This window comes from Natator depressus, chromosome 16, assembly GCF_965152275.1.
Source record: "Natator depressus isolate rNatDep1 chromosome 16, rNatDep2.hap1, whole genome shotgun sequence".
In the NCBI taxonomy this organism is placed as follows: domain Eukaryota; kingdom Metazoa; phylum Chordata; order Testudines; family Cheloniidae; genus Natator; species Natator depressus.
In genome coordinates, this window is record NC_134249.1 from 17410415 (window position 1) to 17434849 (window position 24435).

Genomic DNA, 24435 nt, shown 5'->3' on the forward strand with positions numbered 1-24435 from the left:
CCCCCTCCTGCACCCTGAACCCCCTCCAGCACCCCAACCCCTTGCCCCAGCCCTGAACCCCCTCCCAGAGCTTGCACCCCTCACCCCCTCCCACACTCCAAATGCCTTGGCCCCAGCCCAGAGCCCGCACCCCAACCCCCTGCCCCAGCCTGGTGAAAGTGAGTGAGGGTGGGGGATAGCAAGCAACGGAGGGAAGGGGGATGAAGTGAGCACGGTGGGGCCTCGGGGAAGGCGCAGGGTAGATCCTGGGTTGCACTTAAATTCAAAAAGTGATCTTGTGTGTAAAAAGTTTGGAGACCACTGGTGTATAGCAACCAACTGTCACTAAGTTCAGCTTGCCTGGCTGGCAAAATAGACTGGAATGCCCCAAGGGATGGTCTGTGACTCCACGGTAAGATTATTATAGCACTTAGGAGTTCATACTTGTTACTGGGTTGGTGAAGTCTAATTATAGAACACACAACCTATCTGGAGTCTCTGCCCTGCTTCTTGACAGTCTGCCCTGAGGCATGCACTCACGGTTATGAGCCACTCCAGGCAACGTGACAGTAAGCATGAAAGGACTCCACATAAAGGTATCAGAATCAAGAAACAATAGTGCAAAATGTATCCTTGTCACTGAAGGCATCATTTGGTCCAATGGAGCTGCCACCAAGAGTTAATAGGGGCCTGCACAAGGTTTACTTCTGATGATGATGCATGAGAAGGAAAGAAACCATTCTGATGCTTAGAGACCAGGTTGATCTTGAAGCTTGAGAGGTGGCAAACTGAGTGCATCTGACATAGAAATTGTCAAGACAATAACCATTAAACCTCACACGGTCACTTTTACAGCACCGGAGTAAACTGATGTAGCTCCATTGACTCTAACAGACCTATATTGATTTACACCAGCTAAGGTTCTGGCCCAAAGAGTCTCTTTTCAGAGTAGAGCTGCTGGAGTACAATAAAATAGAACAGTTCATGGGGTTCCAAACAAATGAACAACTTAACAGCAACTCCCTGCCCTCAGTTCAAACCCATCTCTCAAAAAACTCATGCAATTAGTATGTTAATTATGCCCTAGCTTGAATGATTGGAGGATTGTTAAAAAATTCTACCTAAGAGGCTTGAATTTATCTGCATGTAATAACATAATTTTTTAATGGCCAAAAGATGAGCTAAAGCATGTACACTTTTGACCCCTTAAGACTAGAGTCCTTAAAGTTCACTGAAATAAGAGAAAGAAAGAGCTCAGAAGAAAACAATGTACATGATTCAAGGTTTAGAAAATAGGCATTTTCAGTCTGGATACAAGTACAAGGGATGGGATAAATCCGAGAATTCTCAGGAAATTTAAGACTGAAGTGTCTGAGTTATTAACAAAAATAGCCAGTGTCTCCATATAATCAGCTATTATTCCAGGGGGCAGCAATGTTAAAAAGGTGTTACAGATTATTCTAATTACAGACCAATCAGCCTTTTGGTATCAAGTACATTAGTTACAGGAATTGCCAGACTGGATCAGAGCTGTGGTGCAGCTAATGCAGCATCCTGTCTCTGACACTGGCCAGTACTAAATGCCTCAGAGTAAGGTTCAAGTAATCCTATAGTGGACAATTATAAAATAACTAGTCTAGAGGAGAAATTTCTTCCTAACCTCCATCAGTTAGTGGCTGTTATAAAGAGACACAAGAACAACTAATTATTCTCATGACAGAATCAGGTTTGGACATAGACCAGTCAGCAAAGACGGACTGTCCATGGACCAGTTACAGACATTCAACAATTATTCTAGGAAAGTTGCAGGATGTTCATACTTTTTCCTTTAATAAAGTAAAGTATAAAGTTTTATTTGTAGAACAAAGACACTGATATATTATCAACACAGATTTACATGTAACAAGAGGTTCAAGCATACAGCTGCTTTATCTTCTGAACAGATTGTTTCCACCAACCCTCCCAGCGCTGAGCCTTCATTAGCTGGGCTGTGTTTTCCTCTTTAATCTTGGCAAACTCCTCTTCCAGCTTATGCTTATATTTCTGAACAAATAACCAAAAAGAAGAAACTGGTTAAGATCAGATATACCTGCCATTTCTTTTACTTTCTAACTCCATGCCCTGCCCTGCTGTGTCAAATGATTGTGTACTGGCCACTTGTTTTCCATATTTGACAATAGCGCTACACAGGTATTTAATTATTCATTGCCTTCTTTCCTTTCCTTTATTTAATGGATACTGAAATAAACAAAATAAATATTTAAGTTTTGCTTTTAAGTATACATTGGGTTAAAATGTAAGATTCTCTATCTCACCTCAATGAGTTCATGTGACTAAAGATCTACCTGTTCTAGAAGGGGGAAGGGCTCTAAGTCTCAAATCTACTTTTGTCCTACAACTCAGTAAGGCAGAGAGACGAGCTAAACTGTGTGATGAAGCTGCTCTGAGGTACATCACCTAGACAGGATGGGGAAGTTGTGAACCTTCTACCATCACTAAAACCTCCAGACCAAACAAATGATTTCTTATTCTAAAAATGAAAATGGTTTTCTTGAACCTACACTTCATTGTTTCATTTTGCCTTACCAAAATATATTTTATTGTGCAGCATGTATGTACTATATGATGTATACATTGATTAATATTACTTACATACATCTATGCATACACCATTCCTACTTCACAGGAGTGTTTTGAGGCAAGTGCTTCATCATCATTACTACACATATAAAACTGACACGGTTTTATGGTCTTGCTACCTCTGCCTTAATATATATATTTTTTACTGTCCATACAAAATGATTGTTGAAATAAAGTCACTTCCAGAACTGGCCCAGCAGCATTGATCTTTTATTCCCATGAGGACTTAACAAAGCACCTTTCCCCAGCTGCTGATTTTGCTGTTCTTTGAGCTATTTGCAAGGTGAGTTGGAGGGCTTTGAAGGAGTCTGGAATGGAATCTGTTCATTTTTCCTACTGACCAAAGTGACGAGAGGGTGACCCTGCTAGTGGCAGAAAGAGAAATCTGAGATGACTCAGGATTTAGGATGGAAATGGGAATGGATCTTACTACCCATTCCACTCCAAGGGAGAACTAGCCTTGTGATCCAAGACTGAAATTGCAGACTTTGGGAAGAGAAATGAGTGCTGTATTGAAACAGCACGAGGGGGAAATCCTGACAACACTGTTACTCTCCAAACTTCAACTCTACATCATCATCAACTTTACATACAACAGTGATCATTTGTTCTGGCAACACTCATTGTTTTGTCCTATTGAAAAGTGGGGAAGGGCCTGATGGAAAAGGCTCTCAGCAGAAATCACTCAAGCACTTTCTACTTTTGTCACCATCATAAAGAAATGGAAATGAGAGGGGATTTCTAGTCACACTGATTTTGACTATAATCTTTGAAAAGACTCGCAGTGTGCCTTGGTTTTATGAGCAGATACATTTTCTTCTCTTATAGCCCCCTGAAATTACACCTCTCCCCTGCACAAACCACATAGGCTGCATCTCTTGCTTCTTCTGCTGAAACATGACCCAGAGTAGTTTTGGCTGTTGTTACAGAGGCAGTTTCTCTGCAGAGAATATGGTCTGGAACGTCTGTGAGCGTGGTCTTGGGTATTCCTGGCCAAGTCCTTAAAACCACAAACAAGAAATTTTTTAAAAACTTTTTGGTGGAGGAGGAGGAGTAAGGGAGTAGAACGATTCTACTGCTAGTTATTCCTAAAGAGGAAATACAGATTTTTTTTTTTCCAGAAAGAAATCTCCACAAAAGCAGAATCTAGATTAATACTTGTCTTTCATATTCTTAGCCTAGGAGTGGGGAATTTAGTTATTTAAAAAAAACTAGAACAAAAAAATGCTTTGTTTTTTTGTTATGTGTGAATCCCATTGATCAATATGTGATCACATGATCAAAACAGGTAGGGTTTGTCCCGAGGTTGGCATTTCCCCCCTCTCTGAAGTACATTAGTTACTAGAGAAACAACATCGTAACTGTGGTGGGTAGAGCTTAGGAAGTTCAACAAGTGTCATGACATCAACAAGTATAGCAGAAAACTGTGTGGACAGTACCCAGAAGCATTTTTGACAGAATGTACAGAGAAGCATTCAATATATACTAGTGATACCTGCTGCCACGTTCAGTGAACGGCTTAATGTCATGGATCTCTAAAGAAAGCCCAGCTTGTTTACGACGGATTAAGGTGGAGATCTTCTCTTTTGGCATTTCAATTTCTGGGACATAGCAAAGGACAGACTTAGTAACAGCAAAACAAGATCAACTACATATCATTGCTCCAAAGCAACTGTACAAAGCTGGATACTTTCAGTTTTCAAGAGGTAACTTTGCAAAAGTCAGTGGATCATCCAAATTCTTTCCTTTCACAGTACTCAAGGGTCTCCTATTCCTAAACCCCATCACCAGAGCACAGAAATAGTTTTCCAATCGGCCCTAGAACCCTGTTAGTAGCATCCTGAACTGCCATGTGGTGGGACTGAGGTGCTGGAACATCCTCAGGGCCAATTCTGGTTTGATCACAAGACCCAGAGTAGGGGGTGGCAGGGGTAAGGTTCTGGGCTACAAACTAGTTAACAGGCAGCCCTGGGAGGCAGCTGTAATTAGAGCAGCCGGGGGCTGCATTAGCCTCCATGACAACTTAGAATTTGCGTGCACAAACTACCATTGGACCCTCACCACTTCCTCCCCCTGGTCTGTGCTGTCTATGCTGCATCTCCAAGGGGCACAGCACAGAACCTCACCTACAGTGTCAGTCAGGGAAGAAGGGAGATGCAAATATGTCGCTCTCGAGAACTTGATCTGAAATCACAAACTCTAAATTTGTACTTGTAGTTAGTCTGAAAAGCAACCAGAATAGCACCCATCCAAATCGCTGGGTACTTTTTACAAAACTTAAATTGCATAAAACTTCCCTTGAAATCTTTAGACAAGGAACACTATAAAAAAAAGCAATGGATGACAGCGTTTGGTATTACAGGTTATTCAGTATAATGAAATATAGCTATGAAAAGCAATAGGCGTATGCAATTCTAGAAGGAATAGCGCAGAAGATTACAGAAGGAACTCTATTTCTCCTTTTAACAACATTTTACTGAAAGCATCAAGAAGGAAGTGGAGAACTGGGTAAGTGTTCCATTCAGTTGACTTACTTGCTACTTGTACATCATCAATGGTGATACTTTCATCCAACTCCAGAAGCAGTTTTTCTGTGAGGCTCGCTAGCGCAGAAACAAATTTCTGGGCACACTCAGCAGCACAGGCCTATGGGGACACAGTTATCATTTAGGACTCAAGTATGAGTGCAGATGGGAAAAGTTCTCCCTCCAAAGAATCTCGTCTCCTTTCAGAGCAGCTCTGAAGAGTTACACAACTCTCCAACTTTGCTTTTGTGCAACAGCTACAGAGCAGCACTTTATGAAAAGCTCACAGAGTGGCCTCTCTGGAATGCTCCGAATGCAAACACGTCACTGATCAGATTGATGTAAATTATAAAATGGCACAAGAAGATCTGTGTAGTTAGACAGAATCTGCCCGAAGAGTTGCACAATATGATTAAACAGAAAACTGAAACATCCACAGGGAAAACACTCATCACCTGCTGCAATTAAGATAGCTAACCAGGAGATGTCACCATTACTCCATTCTCACATGCCATCACTACAACACTAGCTTCAGAACCCAGAATATTGTCATTATGGGAGCAGACAAATGCAAGTTCATCCCTTTCCTCAGTTTGCACTGTGAATAAATACCCCATGGGAACAACAGATTGACTACAATCTTAGGAAGAAAGCATGGTCTAGTGGTGACAGCACAGAATTAAGAATCAAATGATATTGTCTTTAATGGGGCTGCCTAAAACTAAAAATCTTTTCCAGTTCACTTTTAATGGGGAGGTAAAATGCACCCTAAACTCCAACCTCTGACCTTGAGGAAGAAATCAAATAGGTTCTAACAAGCCACAGTCTAGTATGTCACTCATACCTGCAGTTTCTGGGTGTTAAGGAGTATCCCATCAGCTTGGTCTTTTTGTCTTTTTAACTCCTTCTGGCACAAAGCCTCCAGCTGGAGTAAGTTGTCCGGGTGCCCCAGAGCTGGACGCAGTTTGTTCTTGTTCTCAGCCTTTAATCAAACAAATACATCACTAGCATTTTCTGTAAAGAATGTGTGACTAGGTCCTAGAGAGAAAGAGGGATGAGTAGAAACACAACCCTTTTGTGTATCGGTTGTAACAGGGTGGCATGCCCTTTAATGGCTAAAGGCCTGGGGCCAGCCAACCCTAGTTACTAAGGAGATACACCTGAGCAGGGATTAGCTGATTCCCCTATAAAGAACAGCAACAAACTGCACAGAGAGAATCCCCAGGTAGATCAGAGTGAGGACAGAGAGATGACAGAGGGTGAGGGAAGCAGATAGGCTTCAGCAGAGAACCCTGAGATATCAGTGATATTGTGATGCTTCTCAAGGGTCCCCTGTGTTGTGAGGCACCTCTCTGTCACCTGCCCTTAGCACGAGGAAGTCTTGTTGTAGCTACTGTGGGTCAGACCCTTGATTCCACCAGCCTCTGGCAGCTCTAGGACTGTCCTGCAGGCCTTTGCAGGCTTCGCTCTCTCTGTACAGGTTAGCGAGAAGCACATAGCACCTGAGAACTCCGAGCATTCCTCTGGAGTGCCCAGCCCTGATCCACTGAATACTCACAGAACTTCCAGATTCTCTGCTCCCAAAGGAATAGTGCACACAAGCTTACTAGTGTCAACTAAGGATCACCATTCCGCTTAACACACAGCACTTAGAGATTTTTTTTTAATCAAAGAACAGAGATTCATATGACAGCAAATAAAAATACTGGAAACAAAACAAAATCCTAACATTCTTTTGAAAGCCTGAACTTACCTCCAAGTTTAACTATTCTAGTTAAAAACATGAGACTGAAACTAGGAAATTAAATCAGCGGGTAGTTTAGGAGTCGGTGGCATAAGCAAGCAAATGAGTTTAATGTAAATGACAATAACATGTTCTGTCACACAGTGGATACCTTATGCGGAAGGGTATTCCAGCATGCCCATAAACCATACCTTTGCATTGTCCCATTCTTCCAGCTGTTCTTTGAAGAGTTGCCGGATCTGATCAGTGAAGTGTCTGAGCTGCTGCTCGTGCTCTTTGAGAAGGCTGTCGATAACCAGATGGGAGATATGAGGGAGATGTTCTTCAAACAACTTCAACTGATCCCAGAACTCTGGTGGAAAAGGTACAACCAGAGGAAGGTTTGTGTCACATACAGACATTGACGTCACGGAACCAGAAACCAATCAAACTAATGTATAATATAAGTGCCAAAAGTGACTGGAATTTTCTTTCACAGGGATAATTTTTTCACAGGACCAGTGGTTGGAGACACACACAGGTCATGAAGCATTTGTACAGGATTTTCAATTAAATATTTTTGCAGTGGTCTTTCTCACATAATTTTAGTAACTGACAGCACTCCAGCTACAGGTAATTGGCCCAGTTCTGGTCCCAAAGAAGTTAATAAGAGCATTGCCACTGACTGGAGTGGAAACATAACTAGGCTTTAAAACTGCACAATTTGAAAGCGGAGATTCCAGCCTTTTCAATGATAACAGGACCCTACGTTTATACTAAGACTACTCTGGTTCCTTCTTCTTCCATTGGCATTGGCCCAAGACTGATTTAAGAAAACTCTGGACTTCTGATCATTTCAGTTTTCAATTCCAATTGATATATATGACAACGTATTAAGCCCTAGGATTTTACCTATTAGGCAGGAATTATGGTAATCATCCGTCTGGCTCTGATAAGACAGGAGCTTTTGCCCAAACAATTCTGCACAATGGTCAAACGTCTCTTGCAGATATTCAGGCCTCGTGATTTGATGCTTATCCTTTCGGTAAAACTCCTTTGGAAGGTAAAGACGTGGTAAAGAAAAGGACTTGACAAAGTGTCCAGTCTAAGAGTAACCACTGCAAATATATCAGTACAGTGGATCTTTAGGGCTTTCAACCTCCCCTTCATTCTGTGCCACCTTTATCCTCCCCGACTTGAACTTTACCAGCAGCTTTGACCTGAGCTCAGAGAGGGAATGTTTGCTGAGAATGCAGATTCATTACCAGATATCAGGCGTATTGTCAAATCTCTTTCCCTTGTGACTAGCTCACATCCAGTCTCTGATCTCAGCTTTCCTAATCATCTTGTTATTAAGGTGATATTGTAGTCTCTGAATTCATGACACTGAGGTGTGGTTATGGCCATTAAAAGCAGGGCATTTTGGTATATTTATAATAGTCTGTGAAAAACTGAGACCAAGACTTCTTCACCTCCATTTTGTCTTAATCTGCGCCTACCGTCTGACCCCGTTACAACTAACAGGGTTTGAGTTGTGTTGGTAATGAAGCCTTTCTATCACGTAACTATGGCAGAGGTATGTATATTCATCCACACCTGCTATTCTGCCAAACAGGGATGGTATAAAGTTTAGTTATTGTTTGTACAGAACTTTAAGATATAAAAGCCAATGCATGTATTAAGTATTATTATTATTATACACTGGATGCACTAATAGAGTAAGAAAAATTATTGTGGAGCTCCAATGCAATATAGTAGAATCAAATTGCTAAGCTACTATCGGAGTAAATCCACAATAGTAGAAATTTACTGCAGAAAATGAAGTTTTCTTACCTCTGCAAGATACAGCAAGGTATCATTACCCTCCCAGAGAATACAGGTGATAATCCCCTTAAAATGACTGAAACCAAAACACAATGACAATCCAAAAAGTACTTGGTACTAGGAATATTTCTGACTTTTAAAAACATTTTATCTCATTGAATATGAGAGGTACATATATTAAAATAATCATAAATACAATGTAAATAACATATATTTGTACGTTGCTGAAAGAATGCCTAAGATGACCCCATCCCTCTGGGTACAGCTCCTCTTCAAGGCAAGCAAAGACAAGAGTAAAATGCACATACAAAAGCCCATGCAGAAAATATTAGGTGTAGCATAACAAAAAAGGCAAAACCAGCTAAATTTCTACACTAAAGGGCATACATAATATAGCTCCATAGCTTCCATCATTATGCTTTTTGACAGGTTTCCACCCCTTCTCCTTTTGTGTCCCACCCCTTTTTGTCCAATGCATCAAATGATATAAAACAACCACACCTGTAATTAACACTTCACATTAAGACTGTACAATTATCTAATCTAGCTTTACAAAAATAGCAATTTAATGGTGTATTGGATCAATACTTTACGAAATACAGAGCAAACTTACTCAGATTCTTTAGGCTTCTCTCCAAAGATGTGGAACTTCTTGTCAATTCGACCTGTTCTGGAGTATTTTTGTATGCTGAAAAGGCAAAGATTTTCTACTTTATTCAAAAGAATTCAGACTTTTATTACATAGTCTCTCTCCACCCCCTCTCGCCAGTTGTTTATGATACTATGGTCATATGAGCGTTATCAAATTAAAAAAAAAAAAGCTGGGAAGATTTTCATGCCCCACATTTATATTACATGAAAATTATCATCTGATAGAGACGTTCTCAGGATTCTGCTTGCTTTGGGCCCTCCAGATCCTCTATTTCCTGACCTTCCTTTAGAACAGATGATCCACTACAAGGTATTACCTCACGCACCTTGTCTCTCTAATATCCCGCGATCAATATCACTACAACTATACTGCATACAGATTAGCATCTAGCCACATAAATGCCCACTTAATGTGTCTAAGAGCCAACTTGAGTTTCCAAAATAGGACATCCAGTTTAGGCACCCACATTTGAAAATTATAATACCTGTGTTGTCTGTACTATCAATAATATACACACACATCCATATATTTGGAAATTACTGTGTGTTTTTATATTACATACACACAACTTAGCATCAACCTGCATCCCCAAACCCTTTGTATTAACTGAAATAGGAGAGGGAGAGAGAAATTAATAGGTAGAGGTGAGGTTTGAGACGCAACTTGAAATGAGAGCGAGCAGATAAGGCACAAATACACAGCGCAGCTGTTCCAGATGGTAGGCACCGCTGGGGAAAAGGCTCACACCAACAGTAGTGAGAATGTGTGGGAGGATGGAAAGCAGGCTAGTGTTAGACAAGAAAGAGAAGTAGACAAAAAAAAAACCCACATACACAAGATGCTGGAGTTTCTCTTTCCATAGTCCTTACCTCCCCACTGAGAACTTTTTGCTTACAGAGGTAGACATCTTGGGTCCTACAGATAAATTGCTATAAAGAACAGCGTTCTGGGGATTTTCAGCCTGCAGATTTGAAACAGAACCTCTCTGTGCTGTGGGAGCCTGATAAGTTGCTTGATAAATTGGCTGATAAATGGGTTGATAAATCCCTTATAAGGAAAGAAGTAAATTCTGTAAGTCAAATTTGAAGTCATTTCTATACATTCATACAGCATGTGTTTTCACTTCCATGCTGAGTACTCCTCACATTAATTGACACAAGTGAAGAGAAAACATCAAGACGTTTCTAAATTGGATTCAGCACCCAGAAGTCTAGGTGCTACTCTATGCAAGATGTAGGTATGCTGTCCCAGCAGTTACCCAGGGAAGGGCTCCTTGCATCACCTTTGGGTAGGGAAGAGGTATGAGCCTCTGCCACTCCTGGCTTCCCTCCAGCCCCATCCCATCTATATGCTCATGGGAAGAGAATCTAGAAACTAGGAGCTGCCCTCTGCACCAGATGCAGGCCCAAGATCCAGGTATATCTCACAAAGGTAAGAAAGGGCTCAGGGGTCTTATTCCCTTGCAGTGCCATTTAAGACAAGGGTACAATCCAGCCACAAAAGAACAGTCTGCTTCATTGTGTTTTGGTATTTCCACTTCAGGTCCTGAACTAAATTAGGAACAAAAGCAAGTGGAAAACATACAGAGAAGTTAAGCAAACAGTTTCTGAACCTCAGAAAGGTTTGGATGAAGATATGAGCATATTTTTATCTCATCCAAACCAATTTGTCCCTGCCTGATTAGATGCTTCTTTCGTAAGAAGTTGGGTTCTTTCCTGGCTACAGCTCTCAGCTTTCATTTTTCACACCAGAGTTTAAGTCCAACTTGAAGTACTAAGTGACCTGAGTTTGATGGCCTCAACTCAGCCTCTGGTGAATGTGTGTCCTCATAAAACTACCACGTTTGACACAAATGGCAGTGTCTGCTTAAGGGAGGCTCAGAAATGAGCAGGTATGGCTAGCCCAGAGTGGACTCTCCATGTCAGAGGGAGGTTATTGATTAGGCAGCCTGAGAAAGCTCACATTGTATCATGTCTAGGACCAAGGCAAGGATGTGGGAAGAGGGCTTACTCTATTACTGGATCTCCATCACGGCTACATTTTCGAAGTGCTGCATGGGGTTTAGCTCTAAAACTCCTATTAACCTCCATGGGAGTTATATGGAGAGCTGCCACTTTCAAAACCTCAATGGAATTACATGAACAGCTGTCACAAACACTTTACCTAAACCAACATAATCCTTCATTTAAAACAAAACAAAAACAAAAAAGAGAGAGAGAGAATATCACTGCCTTCTCCTAATGGGAGTATATATGCACTCACATAAAGATATAGGGATAAGTCTTGTCCCCTGTATACTGACACATATGGTTGGGGACAAAGAGTGTGTAGGGGGCCTCTTTCCTTCTCATAAGCAGCAGGACAGGATTCATCCAAACCTCTCAAGACAGTACTAGGAGATATGACTATCCAGTATGTTTCCCTGCACACCATATCCCAAAGGATGTCTGGTGCACACACACCCAGTCAACTGGCATGTATGATGCAAGCAAGAAAAAACATGGCCTGTAGTAGGCTGATATGTACTTTATTCCTGCTCAGAGGTATAAATATATAGTCACATATTAAGAGTTTCCAGTTAAAATATATATTTCTTTCTGTCAATCCATAAGAAAGAAAACTTCAGCAGTAAAAAGACTGCTTGCATACCTCCTGCTACTGACTGTGAGTGATCATCTCTCTCATGCCGCAGTTCTGGAGATTTCTTTGGTTGCTGAATTCTGAAACAAAAATTAAGAGCTATGTGGCTTCTAAATACCCAGCTACCAGTTCTCTATTGTTGTCATGGTCTGAGAGCACTTTAATCTCTGAGATACTGCCTAATGTTAGGGCTAAATTTACAAATGCATGTCTAACTGCAATAATTTGCGTGAGAACAATTCAAATGATCTAGCCTAATTGTAAATTAGAAGTTTCTGCAAGCACAATGCAGCAAGTCTCAAACATGCTATTGAAAAGGTCTGGAGCTTGCCATTTCACACCATCCACTGTCTAATTATTCATTAACGTTTATACATTTTCCTCATACTTTTACCTTTATGTAACATTTTATCTCCCTTTAATTCAAACAATGCCCTTGAAGCCAGAAAACTAGTAGCCAGTTAACATCTATTTTTACAGCACTTTAGTTGAACTAGTGAAATGTAATTGAACTAGTGAAACCTGAGCCATCCTTTGTAGGCGACAAATCTGATTAATTGTCACAGATTGAAGTGCCATTGGAGGAGGTTTTGGAATTAATTGATAATCTTAACAGTAACAAGTCACCGGGACCAGATGGCATTCACCCAAGAGTTCTGAAAGAACTCAAATGCGAAATTTCGGAACTATTAACTATGGTTTGTAACCTGTCCTTTAAATCAGCTTCTATACCCAATGACTGGAAGATAACTAATGTAACGCTAATATTTAAAAAGGGCTCTAGAGGTGATCCCGGCAAATACAGACCAGTAAGTCTAACATCAGTACTGGGCAAATTAGTTGAAACAATAGTTAAGAATAAAATTGTCAAGACGCACAAAGGAACATAAATTGTTGGGCAAAAGTAATAAATATGTATTTGAATTGCTTACACTGCCTCCTGTGCACAACATGACAGTGAGCAAAAAATTAAGTAAGTTAAAGGACTAACAGCTTTAGGCACAGAGAGCATTTACTTACTGGAGTAAATTTTTGATAACGCTTACTGCTACATCATCAATTACTGACTTTCCAATTCTGCTTGGATTCAACAGTGGAACATTATCTGTCCCCATAACCGTCATCCTACTCTCCTCTTTGAGACTCTCTGATCGGATTGCAGCTGCAATGGAACCTCGTAATGCAAACTCTATCTGAGCTGGGATGGGGTCCTGGAAGTGGAGGAAAACAAAATTAGATATCACTAAAGAGAACAGGCGGTTAGTTATACTATTCCATGGAGGTGCCGGCTACCATCTGTGTTGCCCCACAGGCTAGATGAAAAAGTTTTATAACTTAGAAACATTTCCAATTGATTTTTCCCCTTTCTGCAGCTATGAGAGGTTGAGAGTTAAGTATAACTATAATTATTACAAGCAATCTTCAAATAAATATAATTAATAATAATGATGCCTCCTAGTTTACAAAATAAAACACTCTATAAAGAAGATGTACCAACCAATAAGGAAGATTAATCACCTGATACAAAATCTGCTATCCCGTCAAAGCCTTCAGCAAGTGCATCTGAATTCCTTAAAGAAACCTTTAAAAACACACTCAAACACACATGCATGCACAAGCACAACCTCTCATTAAGGATCACCTTCTACAAAGTGCTGAGCACCTCCTGAGTAGTCCTGAGCACCCTCAACACTTGATCGCCTCATTGGTGGTTGAAGGCACTCAGTACCTTGCAAGATTGGGCCCTATATCACCACCTCTTGGGCAGCTTGTGATCATTTGAAATTCAATGGCATACGTACGCTTTACCTGAAAATTCAAAATATGGATTCTGAAAACCTTTTAAAATACAGGAGTAATCAAAATAGTTTGCATTTGAATAGTAAAATTCACCCGAAGATTACACAAAATACAGTGATTCCGACTCCCTTACAGTACAGAAGGGGATGACTGTCGTTACCAGTAGGCAATTGAGATACTTGCTCCTTTTTTTCAGTTCTTTCATCACAGTTTTGGCAAAGTCATACAGTTCTTCCGAAGTCACAGCCTAGTTAAAAGGAAAGGATAATGTGGATAGTATTTTGCTCAATATGGTAGAAAATTTAGAATGTACCAAACGTTGACATATCACATCTGTCTGTCGAAGATGTTTCTAATTTGTTCTATCACTTGTATCTAGGCATTCGTGGAAACCAAGGGATCAATTCACTGCCTATAGAAGCTGATGTTTTTCTTTTTTTAAAATAATTTTGAGTGTGAATATGCTGGTCAGGAAAATGAAGGACTAGTGGTTTTAGTGTCTCTACCAATGCAACTTCTCATGACTCTTATCAGCTGTGATATAGTAGGGCGAGGAAGCATGGAGAAGGAACTTTGTAGTTTTAATATCAATGGAATAAATGGACCCCGAGAGTCAAAGGTGTTAACCTGACCCCATCACTGAAAAAACACTAAACAGCTTAACATGATTGAGGGTTTTGAGTACAGAGACCTCAGCCTGCTTAGCCCAGGGCAACAAATGTCATTAAAAATCTTTATAACTTTTTATGAAAGATATAGAAAAAGGAAGGAAAAACAATTAAATCATTTAAAATGTAGAGTATTAAGAAAAGTTTACATTTTGAAAATATCCCTTATTCTTTTTTTAGCTGTAGAGAGTTTTTGTAGTGAGAACTTCCAGTTTGACAGCCTTTTAGATGGTAATAACTGTCCTTTTTGGGGAAAAGAGAAAAGACTAGCTAAGATGGTCTGGAACTGATGTTGTTGTTGTTGCTGAAATCCAGTCCTGCTTCCTTTAAGACTACACAAAACAAATACACACAGAAGGGGAGAGCAAAGAATAGCAAAGACAGACAGAAAATGCAGCATCTGTCTCTGGTGATGACTTTCACCTGCAACCTCACTGCTACAGAAACACATGGCCTCATCAGCCACTCCAAAACCTGGCAAACTTATTGTTTAGGGCACTGGTTTTAGCTGCCTCATTGGTCAAGGGCTCACGGCAGTGTTGCGATAGAGATAGTCTTGGTCAGTTAAGCCAGACTCTTATTAAACAGAAGGCAAAAAAGAGAGAGATAGGAAAGAGAAGAAATAAGGTTGGGAAGGTAAAAGACACATGACACATTCCAGGTGTTGATGTGTGGATCCCTATTTCTGGCCTAGTCTGGCCAGGACATCTCTCAGGATCAGGTTGACGAAGGCCCAATGGTATCATGGTGGACCCCGTGTCATAAGAGATGATAGGAATGTGAGCCATAATGATAAAGTTAATTTCTTTCAGTCTACTTTTCCTTCATCCTGGCATCTTGATTCCCTCCCCTGTCTCTTTTTAAGGACCCCAAAAGGACCAAGTAAGACAACCTTCCAACACATCAATTTTAGTTAATTAATTTCCGATTCCATTCTCCTTTGTTCACCAGTCAGGATCTTAACACAGTCCCTGGTAGTGGCAGTAAACTTTTGTTTCTTCCAGTCTTGCTTCAAGTTTTGCTGATTTTTATAAACAATTTTGTGTAACAGGCTGAGTTGGCCCTTTGTTACCTTGGACACCTTAGAGTAAGGCCTCTCCACAACAGCTTCTTGAGCGAAGAATGCCACGTCAACTTGTTTGGTGATTTTTTTGATGTGCACAAATGGAGACTCATTTCAGGGTGAACTAATTTTCCACTTATGAACAAGGTCAAAATTTAAAATTTGAACTCAGTGCTCCTCAAGTAAATTGCCTATGCATTAACCTACTGTGCCACATGACCCTGGATGTAGCTGATTTTGTATTATGTATTATGAATTTTTCCTTTGTTAAACAGTAGGCAGCTGCACGAATCTGATAGTTCACTGTTCCAAAAGCAGGTAAGAAGACTTTCTGATAATTTAAAGAGGATTGATTGGCACTGCCAGTTTTGCAGCCTCATTACCAAAATTCATGTTTCTCAGAAGCTTTATTTATATTCTTGGGTATTTTTCTTGACTTTTTTTTTTAAAAAAAAAATCTATATATTTATGTGTGTGCACTTTTCCTATTGCTGGTTTGGCAGTATCCTCCTTTTCCCTCTATAGTTCAATACAATATGTCATGCCAGTTTGACTACAATGAACTGTGGTGGATACTAACAGACACACACAAACATGCACATCATACAGCTACATGATGTCTCTTTGGAACTTACTTCTTTATCCACAGTAGGATGAGCACAAGCATCTATTTTCTTAAGGAATTTCTCCAAAGAAGAGTTTAATGTCTGTGCCTGGAAATTGGAGTTTGCCACCTAGAACAGAAGCAGATGTTAGTGAAATGAAAACCCAGTTGAGATAAATGAACACTCAAACATTTACAGAACTATCAAAAGATTTCTCCAGGAGAGAGCAAGCACAGAGATCCTCATGAAAGAGCACACTATTTATTTTCAAAGAACAAAAACATTGACTCACTGGTACCCAAAATGGAAGCCAAATTCAGTGATTTACAACAGTAACTCTTTTTTCATGGCCTATATTGCATCAACCAGATGGCTGGTCTATTTAGTTGTAGGTGGTTAGAGTGAAGTGCTGCAAACCTAGGGTGCGATCCTACTTGACTACAACAGGAGCAGGATTGGGTCCTAGATCCCTAGATTCCAGGCTGGCAATGACAGAGGAAAACACAGTCCTTAAATAATAGATAAAAACATTGTACCTATGTCCCATCTGTGCATTTGTCTCTCCAAACCCAGCCAAAACCCCTTTGGATAGAATAAGTGAAATATATAAATGATTGAGATTGAACCAAACTAAAGTTCTGGAATTCGTATTTGTACCTCTGATTTGATTTTCACTTGTAGGTTTGTTAGAAACCGCTGGATTTTCTCCATGAAGAGACGATCCACTGCAAGATTATGGAATTTTGTTTCAAACTTGTTGATAACCTCAGTAGCCTTGAAAACAAAAGCCAAAAATCAGGAGATAAATCAGTCTTAAACCTGTCTTTCTTAGCCTTTAATAATAACACTTAGCATTTATATAATCATTTTCCATTATTATCATGTCACACAAATATTAACTAAATCTAAGAAAGTCTCACAACCAAAATCTAGGAACACAGGGGATTACAATGGTTACATGAGCAGCAGCCCGGAATTTGAACACTAGAAGGGAATGAAGATCTGCTCACTTGCTCTAAGTAGTTTGACTCCATTTTCTCCATATCAATCATGATTAAGCCTTCAATGAAGTCAATGCGTCCCGTTTCTTTCTCCAGACGCTTACAGAAGAACTCCACCTCTTCTGGAGAAAAGTTACCTCCCTCTGAAAACAATCTGAAAACAATAGGTGAGAAAGGAAAGTAATTGTCTTAGGGTTCTGCCACCTCCTCAAAAGAATCCTTAGCTGAACAGTCCCTATTATATATATTTTTTCATGGGATGAAAACACTATTATAATATTAGCAATACACTTTTTTAAAGGATGAACTTGAATTTTATTGTGCTGACTTGACAATAAATTACAGAATTTAGGTAAGGAGACAAGGAGAGAGAGAGAGAGAGAGAAATAAAACCATACAAGCCAGGCAAACAGAGATTGATATAGAAATAAACACACTCGCACCTCCCCCTTATACCTGCAAGCTTTAAGAAAGTCCACGTTTGAATCTCGTAGTTTCCCCAAGGCTTCTTCTAAATAGTTCCGGTAACTCCGCAGGGATATTTGGATAACTTCTACATGATTAAGTAGCTCTGAGTGCAGAGAGTTGCTTAGAGCAACCAACCTAAGATCAAATAACAAAAGACAGCCTTTTCAGGGAAATCTATGGAAGAGTAGACATTCCTTTTTAAAGGCTGCTGGGTCTTGGAGGTACCAGAAGAATGAGAGTTTAATCAGTGCGCTTCTGTTTCCCTTCCATTGTGAATGTTTTGATGTGGCAGCATACAGCAGACACACTACTAGCAAACAGTCAGTGCTATGAAAGAGGAATCTTATACTGTGTTATCATAACCTAACTTGCCAATTGCTGCTAGTGTAAAGGTTAGGTAGCCTGGATAAAATCTGGATACATGAAACAAGCTTTTTCTACTTTATTCTAGAATTATTATAAAATTCACCAATGACTTTAGTTTCTTAGCAGGGAGATAAACCCTGGAGAGGCTTTACTTTTCCTATTCATATTGATGAGGTAACACATTAAAGAGTAATGGCACAGAAGGTGTTGGTCTTGAGATATTAACTTCTACTTCTGCCAAAGAGACCAGGAGTAACTGACTTCACAGTACCTGGGGTTTCTAGGTTTTACAGTGCACTGAGAGAGGAAACAGAGAGTCTAACTGAGTTAACCAAAGGATTTCTTTGTAACAAAGACTGTCACTCAAAGGAATGGAGATTAAGTGAGAAAAGCATTCCACGTGTCTCCCTTGCAAAGGATATTATGGAAAAAAAAAACTCAGCGTGGTCCAATCCTTATGTTTATTCCATAGTTTGGACACCATCACTGTTGTGAGAAATAGTTGTGTGAGCTAAGTTAGTACATATATGCAGATGGGCACACACGCACACAAATAAATGAATGTAAATGGAATTTTCCTCTTATTTATTTACACATTGTCATTTCCATTTGTTATTTCATTTTTGCCCAAACATTATTGGACATGCCTTCTAGTATCCTGGGAATGATAAAGTGTGTTTGTATTTAGTTTTATTTTTCACACCATTGTTCCCTCATTATTACAATTGCCGTAAAACATGGCTGAGAAGCCTAAAAGTAGCAGAAGAGCAATAAATACTGTACTAAGGCTGGATAATGATAAATGTCTCAGATACATGAGCTTTTTGATCTCAGCGTGTACAAGTATCTGTTCCTCTATGCCGAAGCTTTTCTGTTTTAGATCACAGGGTCACGTGACTGTACATTATACAAAAGAACCCGGTAAAGATTGTCCCACTCTGAGTTATTGTCCAGTTGAAGGTGGACAGAACAATAATTAGATCAAATGATCCTACCTCAGTCAAATGAGCTGTCTGGCAATCAAACAGTATGATAAATGCTTCAAAGAATGACAATGATACATGCTGCTGTTCAGGAAATCTGGGATAAGGCAGACTCAGGATGCAGTCCAGGAGTGGGAAACCTCACAAATCATGAGACTCATGATGTGCTTACTGTTCAGCCTTAGTGGAACTGAGGAAGATGGCCTCCATGTCCTGGATCCTTCTGCCAAAGTTCTTGCTGATGTTATTTTGGTCCTCTCTCAGTTTCATAAACTCATTTTTCTCCTTGGTCAAAGCTTCCACCACCCCTGCACAGTGACACTCCAAACGGTCTTGGTGAAGAAGCAACTCCGCTGAGAGGAAAGGAAAACACTCTCAGATGGCCATCGCCTCAAGCTTGGATTGAGCCCGAGCATGACATGACCGCTCCTGACTTCCAACACAGGTGACTCTGCCTTCCCCCAACAACTAGCCACTATGCTCAGTAGAAGATGGCTGGTGGTGTGAAAAGGGGGTGAAAACAAACCAGGCAAGATCTCACATCAGCCATGAAATTAGCACCAAGAAGAGGAAAATTTGCCTTTGTATCCCTGACTTTTCTCCCATCTCTGAATGTCTCTCTGACTTCTCCTGGATTTATTTCAAACTCAATATGTTAAAATGTGAATTTCTCCCCTCTGCTCCTATGCTTTCTCCTCTCCCTCCCTTTTCAGTCATTGCTGACATCTCCACTATCCTTCCCATCACCCAGACTTGCAACCTCAGTAGAGCTGGTTGGGAAATTTCTTGTCTGAATGATTGTCCAATGGATGATGCTCCTTTTGCAAAGCCAAATTTTTCCCGTGGGAAAATTTCAATTTTGAAAAAAAAAACTGATTTTCCATTAGGAAAATCAAAATGATAGCTTCCCAGTTCTCTGCCTGAAGGGGAGCTGCAGCCAAGCTTGTGGGGAAGCAGGGAGACTGAACGTCTTGGCTGTCCACCTGCCCTCTCCGGATGGGAAGCTGGGAGACTGAAAGACAGGGAGGCAGAGAGCTGGAGTGCTGGATATAAGAGGGAAAGAGACATTGACAAGAGCCTTCCAGGCAGCCAGATAGCAAGCTGACCTAAAATGAAATTTTTTGGAATGTCCGTCCTGCAAAAAATATAGAGGTTTCTATTTTTCATCCCAAATGGAGATGTAATTTTTTCCTACACTTTAACATTTTCCACAGGATAGAAATTTCATTTTCTGGCCAGCTTTAAACCTCAGTGATACCTTCAACACCTCAATCCTTCTCCTACATCCAGGCTCTTGTTAAACTTTGTCACTTCTTTCTCTAAAACTATTCTAAAGTCCCCCCTTTTTCTTTTGTCTGCCACAACAAAACATTATTAGCTGAATTTCAAAGGTACTGAGCATCCACTGCTCCTTTTGACTTCAGTGGGACCTGTGGATGCTCTGCATTGTTAACAATCAGATCAGAGGGTCATTCATGAATCTCTTCTTAGTGTGAACCAGGAGAAAACAAATGTGAGCTATGAAAAAGGAAAGTTAAAACCCCCCCACAATATGTAAGAAACTAGCAAGTTTAGGGTAGGAGCTAGAAAAGGTCCCTTGAACCCACATTATTCCCCAATATTGAATCAATTAACACTAGCCACTGTTGTGCTACGTTATGACTCACACCCAGAGAGCTCTAAAAAAGAGATGTGATGCCCAAAGTGAATATATGTACCAGCTCTGACATTATGGATATCCTTTTCTATGTGCGCGCGCCTTGGCTGATGCATGTGAAGACGCAGTTGCAGTTCCGAATTCAGCTCCTCTTTCTTGGCTGTTACAATGATCCAGGAGTTGGACAAGGACTGGAGAAACCACTTCTCGAGGTGCTCAAAAAAGCAGAGGCGGATCCTATGATTGAAAAGCAAACACATTGCTTTGGGAGACAGAGTGCATGCATGTGTGTGAGAGACAAAGGATTTCATTTTGGAGAAAAACTCTTCAAAGATCTCAGTAAAAAAAAAACAAGCTCTGAGGAGTCTGACTCCACTGAGATAAGGTTTCTCACCAATCGCACAACAATCAAACATAAATAATGTGAGCCTGCCCAACTTGTTATTCTCTTTACAGCATCTCAGTTCACTCATCCTGCCCTGGATTTCTCTGATATAGTTAATCCACTGCTTTCAATCGAAATACAACTGCTAAAATACAACTGCAGAAGAGTTGGTGCTTTGTCAAAATGAAGGATAAGAAAAGGGACTTGGAGGGATAGGATTCAGAACTTTGAGCAAGGAATTGGAGGCTAGATGCTTTGAGTTCATGGCTCTGCCAGTGCTTTGTTGTGTGACTGGACAAGGCAGTAGCCTCTCAGTGCCTCAGTCTTTAAAATAAGGATAACACCTTCCTCACAGATGTGTAATAAGACTTAAACATTTGATGGAATGCAATATAAAATGTTTCTTATTATTCTTTTGGAAATAATAATAACAAGGGGGTAGCATTCAGATAACTTTTGGATGCTCATTCAAACTTTACCTCCAAACCTTCTGAGGTTTGTCAATTACTTAGGGGAAAGAAAAAAGGACAAACTACACTCTACTAACTCTTTCTTAAGCTCCGTAAACAAGCTGTCTGGTACAAGCACATTCTCCAGGTACACAGGAAGTGTTTTTTCTGCAAATTCAGCATAATAGATCTCGGAGGTCTTGGTCTTGCCTGTCTCCTCATGCACAAGGACTGAGTAAGTGTTCCCACTAGAGGTGGTGAAGACCTCTGCTATTACTTCACAGCTTTCAGCCTCACCATAATCATGGAACAGAACCTAGGAAGGTAACAGGAAATCATCATTTGTTATCTTTGCTACTGACAAGTTTTTAAAGACCTACTAACATGGGCCATACACAGGTTAGTGTTGAGAACCTATGGATTTCAAGAATCATGAGCCATGTTCTGATTCCTAATTTGGAAAACAAAGCTATAATGAGCAAGCAAGTTTGTGCATCTCAGCATGCTGATATTTTGCTGTTAGCCTAGCAGTGTTTGTGCAAGGCAAAAAGTAGAAGGTGGTCATTCCATTTTTTTCAATCTACAGAGAAATGAAGAATATCCTAGTACTTCAGGGTGGTCACTAGCTTCAGGTCACCAGTACCTCTGTCAGTGTCTCCAAGAATAATATAAATGAAACTTTACAGCATAGCCAGCAAAAGGTCTGCATGATTTGGATTTTTTTTTAAAGAACCTTATTAAGATCTGGACACAGATATATCCTCTTTGCTGAGTTTTATTATTATTTCAATCCCTTTGAAACATGAGCTGCAAATGCTCGGATATATGGGCTGAAAGGTTGTCTAGTTTCACTATAGATTTTGTAATTGCCTTTGTAGTTTTTTGTTGAAATGCTCTTTTGTAACTTAGAGAGAGTTTCCTCAGCTATCCCTATGTCCCCAAAGCAATATTACAATTAGGAACTAGTTTTTCTTTCTGTCAGCTGTAAAATACACAAAGCAAAGAGTGATTTTCAGCTGAGACAACCTTTGCAAAATGCTTACTGGTTCCCAGTTGGGTTGACCTAATAGGACCATTAATGCCAGGGGATGAGAAGGATTCCAGTTCAGGATCGTGCTGCTGAAATGTGCAGAACACACACATGGCAAGGCCAGACATACGATGAGGGACTAGTACTACACTAATTAGTTAACTTTCTTTTAATGTCTTGCCACCAACTCCCAACTATTCAGAGGCACGCCACTCACATAAAAGGCTCTGTTACATTGCGGCACTGACCATTTAGGTTCTCCACTAAGTACAGACCTGAAAAGAAAACATTGAGCTATAGAGATAGTGTTATATCATCACCTTGGGCTAACAATACTAAATGAAGGAAGGAAACAGACCCACATCAGAAAAGTTTCTTTTTGGTTGTTTCTTGGAAAAAGGACAGGAAAAGTGCATGAGGGAATGGTCATGCACTAATGTATGGGCTTCACCATCTCACATACAGAATCTACAGCTGCTCTAAATACCTAATGGTACATATTACAGAACGTCACTAAACTAATACAGGAAAGATCCATATGTGTTTTGGTTGTATAAACATCAAAAAGATTTGCATTTGTGCTGAAGCTGATTTACTTTTATGAAGAAATTAGACCTACCTCAGACTCAGGAAGAATATCTTTCAAATAATCCATTTCTTCAGACATTTGTGCAGGACTGTCTCCATCCTCAAATGTATTTGCTTCACTTTCTTCACTGTCCTCTAAGTGTTCAGTTTCTTCACTTTCTGGAGCTGTGCTCTCCCCATCCCCTGATTTCTCTGTTTCCTCAGTTTCTTGTACAATGCTCTCCTCATTCTCGACTGTCATTGTTTCTTCAGTTTTGTTTGTGAGGCTCTCAGCCTGCTGCTCTGCTTCTGAACGTCCTTGTGGAAAGCTCTCAGCCTGTTGCTCTGTTTCTTCAGTTTCTTGTAGAAGGCTATCCCCTGTTGCCTCTACCATATTTTCAACTTCTGAGTCTTCAACAAATACTTCCCAATTAAAATAAGACAGAAATGTCATCAGTCACGTTCCAAAGAAGCACAGATTAAAAAAATAAAGATTTGTACTCTTGAGACATTACCTTGCTCTTCATATGCAGAGCCCATCTCCCCGGGTAAGATCGAGAAGAAAAAGAAACAAAGGTGACAAGTTACTTGTTTAGAATAACATCAAATTCACTTCACTTTCCAAAATTAATGTACTCCATCAGCATTTGAAAGTTCAAAGTAATAATTTATCATTAAAAGGAACTCATTTCTAAAATGTAATCCAGATTTGAATGATTTTTTAATTCTAATTTTTCTGTTTTAAAATGTAGGTGAAGTTGTTGAAACGTAGGCCATGAAAATGACAGATTTGAGACCAGGATGGAGGTAAGCACAGTGTGGGCAGATGATGCAAAAAGTCTCCCTCACTCAGCTCTGCCAATGAACCTCAGTCCTATGGCGGCCAAAACTCTTCTTCATTTGATCTAATCTTTGATTGATCAAATCTAAATGGATTTGAATGCAAGATCCCCAACAATGAAACAACAATGCATCAGCCAGATTTCAAATCATAAGAAGTTTGTTGTCTTTATACCTGTTTATAGACTTCCTTTACGCCAAAATACTGGCCAATGGATGCACTATAAGAAATCAATTCCTTCAGTATAGCTTCTGGGTAGGACGCTACTATCTTCACAATGTCTTGGTGAAAGGCCTCATACCTGTCAAATACCAGGTTGCTATTTAAGAGAATTCATTACATAATATAATAAAAATTAAATGTGAACATAATATACATCTGCATCTAATATGTGATCTAGAAGTGAAGTTGTTGGCATAAATCAATTTCCTGACCTATGTAGTCCATTATCTAAGATCTTTAATTTCCAGGGCTACTGCAATGTTCTTGTGATTAAATCATTAATTTTTATGCTAGCATACCCTGGACTAGCTTAGCACAATACACAACACTAATGATGTCAACCCAAG

At 40.0% G+C, this 24435-nt stretch overlaps 1 protein-coding gene across 3 annotated transcripts in view; it reads right to left on the reverse strand.

The window, feature by feature from the left end:
* Positions 1–1778: 1778 nt before the first annotated feature.
* The window catches only part of CCDC180 (coiled-coil domain containing 180), a 39979-nt gene continuing 17322 nt past the window's right edge, over positions 1779–24435 (reverse strand). Inside the window, exons 16-38 of one of the 3 annotated variants that reach the window (XM_074973536.1) lie at positions 24041–24167; positions 23541–23580; positions 23078–23448; positions 21527–21744; positions 20656–20831; positions 19110–19290; positions 17577–17723; positions 17130–17274; positions 16777–16893; positions 16150–16248; positions 13917–14030; positions 13004–13194; positions 11993–12063; positions 10213–10390; positions 9305–9379; positions 8701–8767; positions 7780–7921; positions 7080–7240; positions 5989–6126; positions 5154–5265; positions 4115–4220; positions 3481–3619; positions 1779–2022 (exon numbers count right to left, since the gene is read on the reverse strand). In XM_074973536.1, the coding sequence (XP_074829637.1) occupies positions 1891–2022; positions 3481–3619; positions 4115–4220; positions 5154–5265; positions 5989–6126; positions 7080–7240; positions 7780–7921; positions 8701–8767; positions 9305–9379; positions 10213–10390; positions 11993–12063; positions 13004–13194; positions 13917–14030; positions 16150–16248; positions 16777–16893; positions 17130–17274; positions 17577–17723; positions 19110–19290; positions 20656–20831; positions 21527–21744; positions 23078–23448; positions 23541–23580; positions 24041–24167 (3247 nt within the window). In that variant the 3' untranslated portion in view covers positions 1779–1890. The remainder of the gene's footprint in view (positions 2023–3480; positions 3620–4114; positions 4221–5153; positions 5266–5988; positions 6127–7079; positions 7241–7779; positions 7922–8700; positions 8768–9304; positions 9380–10212; positions 10391–11992; positions 12064–13003; positions 13195–13916; positions 14031–16149; positions 16249–16776; positions 16894–17129; positions 17275–17576; positions 17724–19109; positions 19291–20655; positions 20832–21526; positions 21745–23077; positions 23449–23540; positions 23581–24040; positions 24168–24435) is intronic. The other 2 variants (XM_074973538.1, XM_074973537.1) reach the window with 2 other exon arrangements.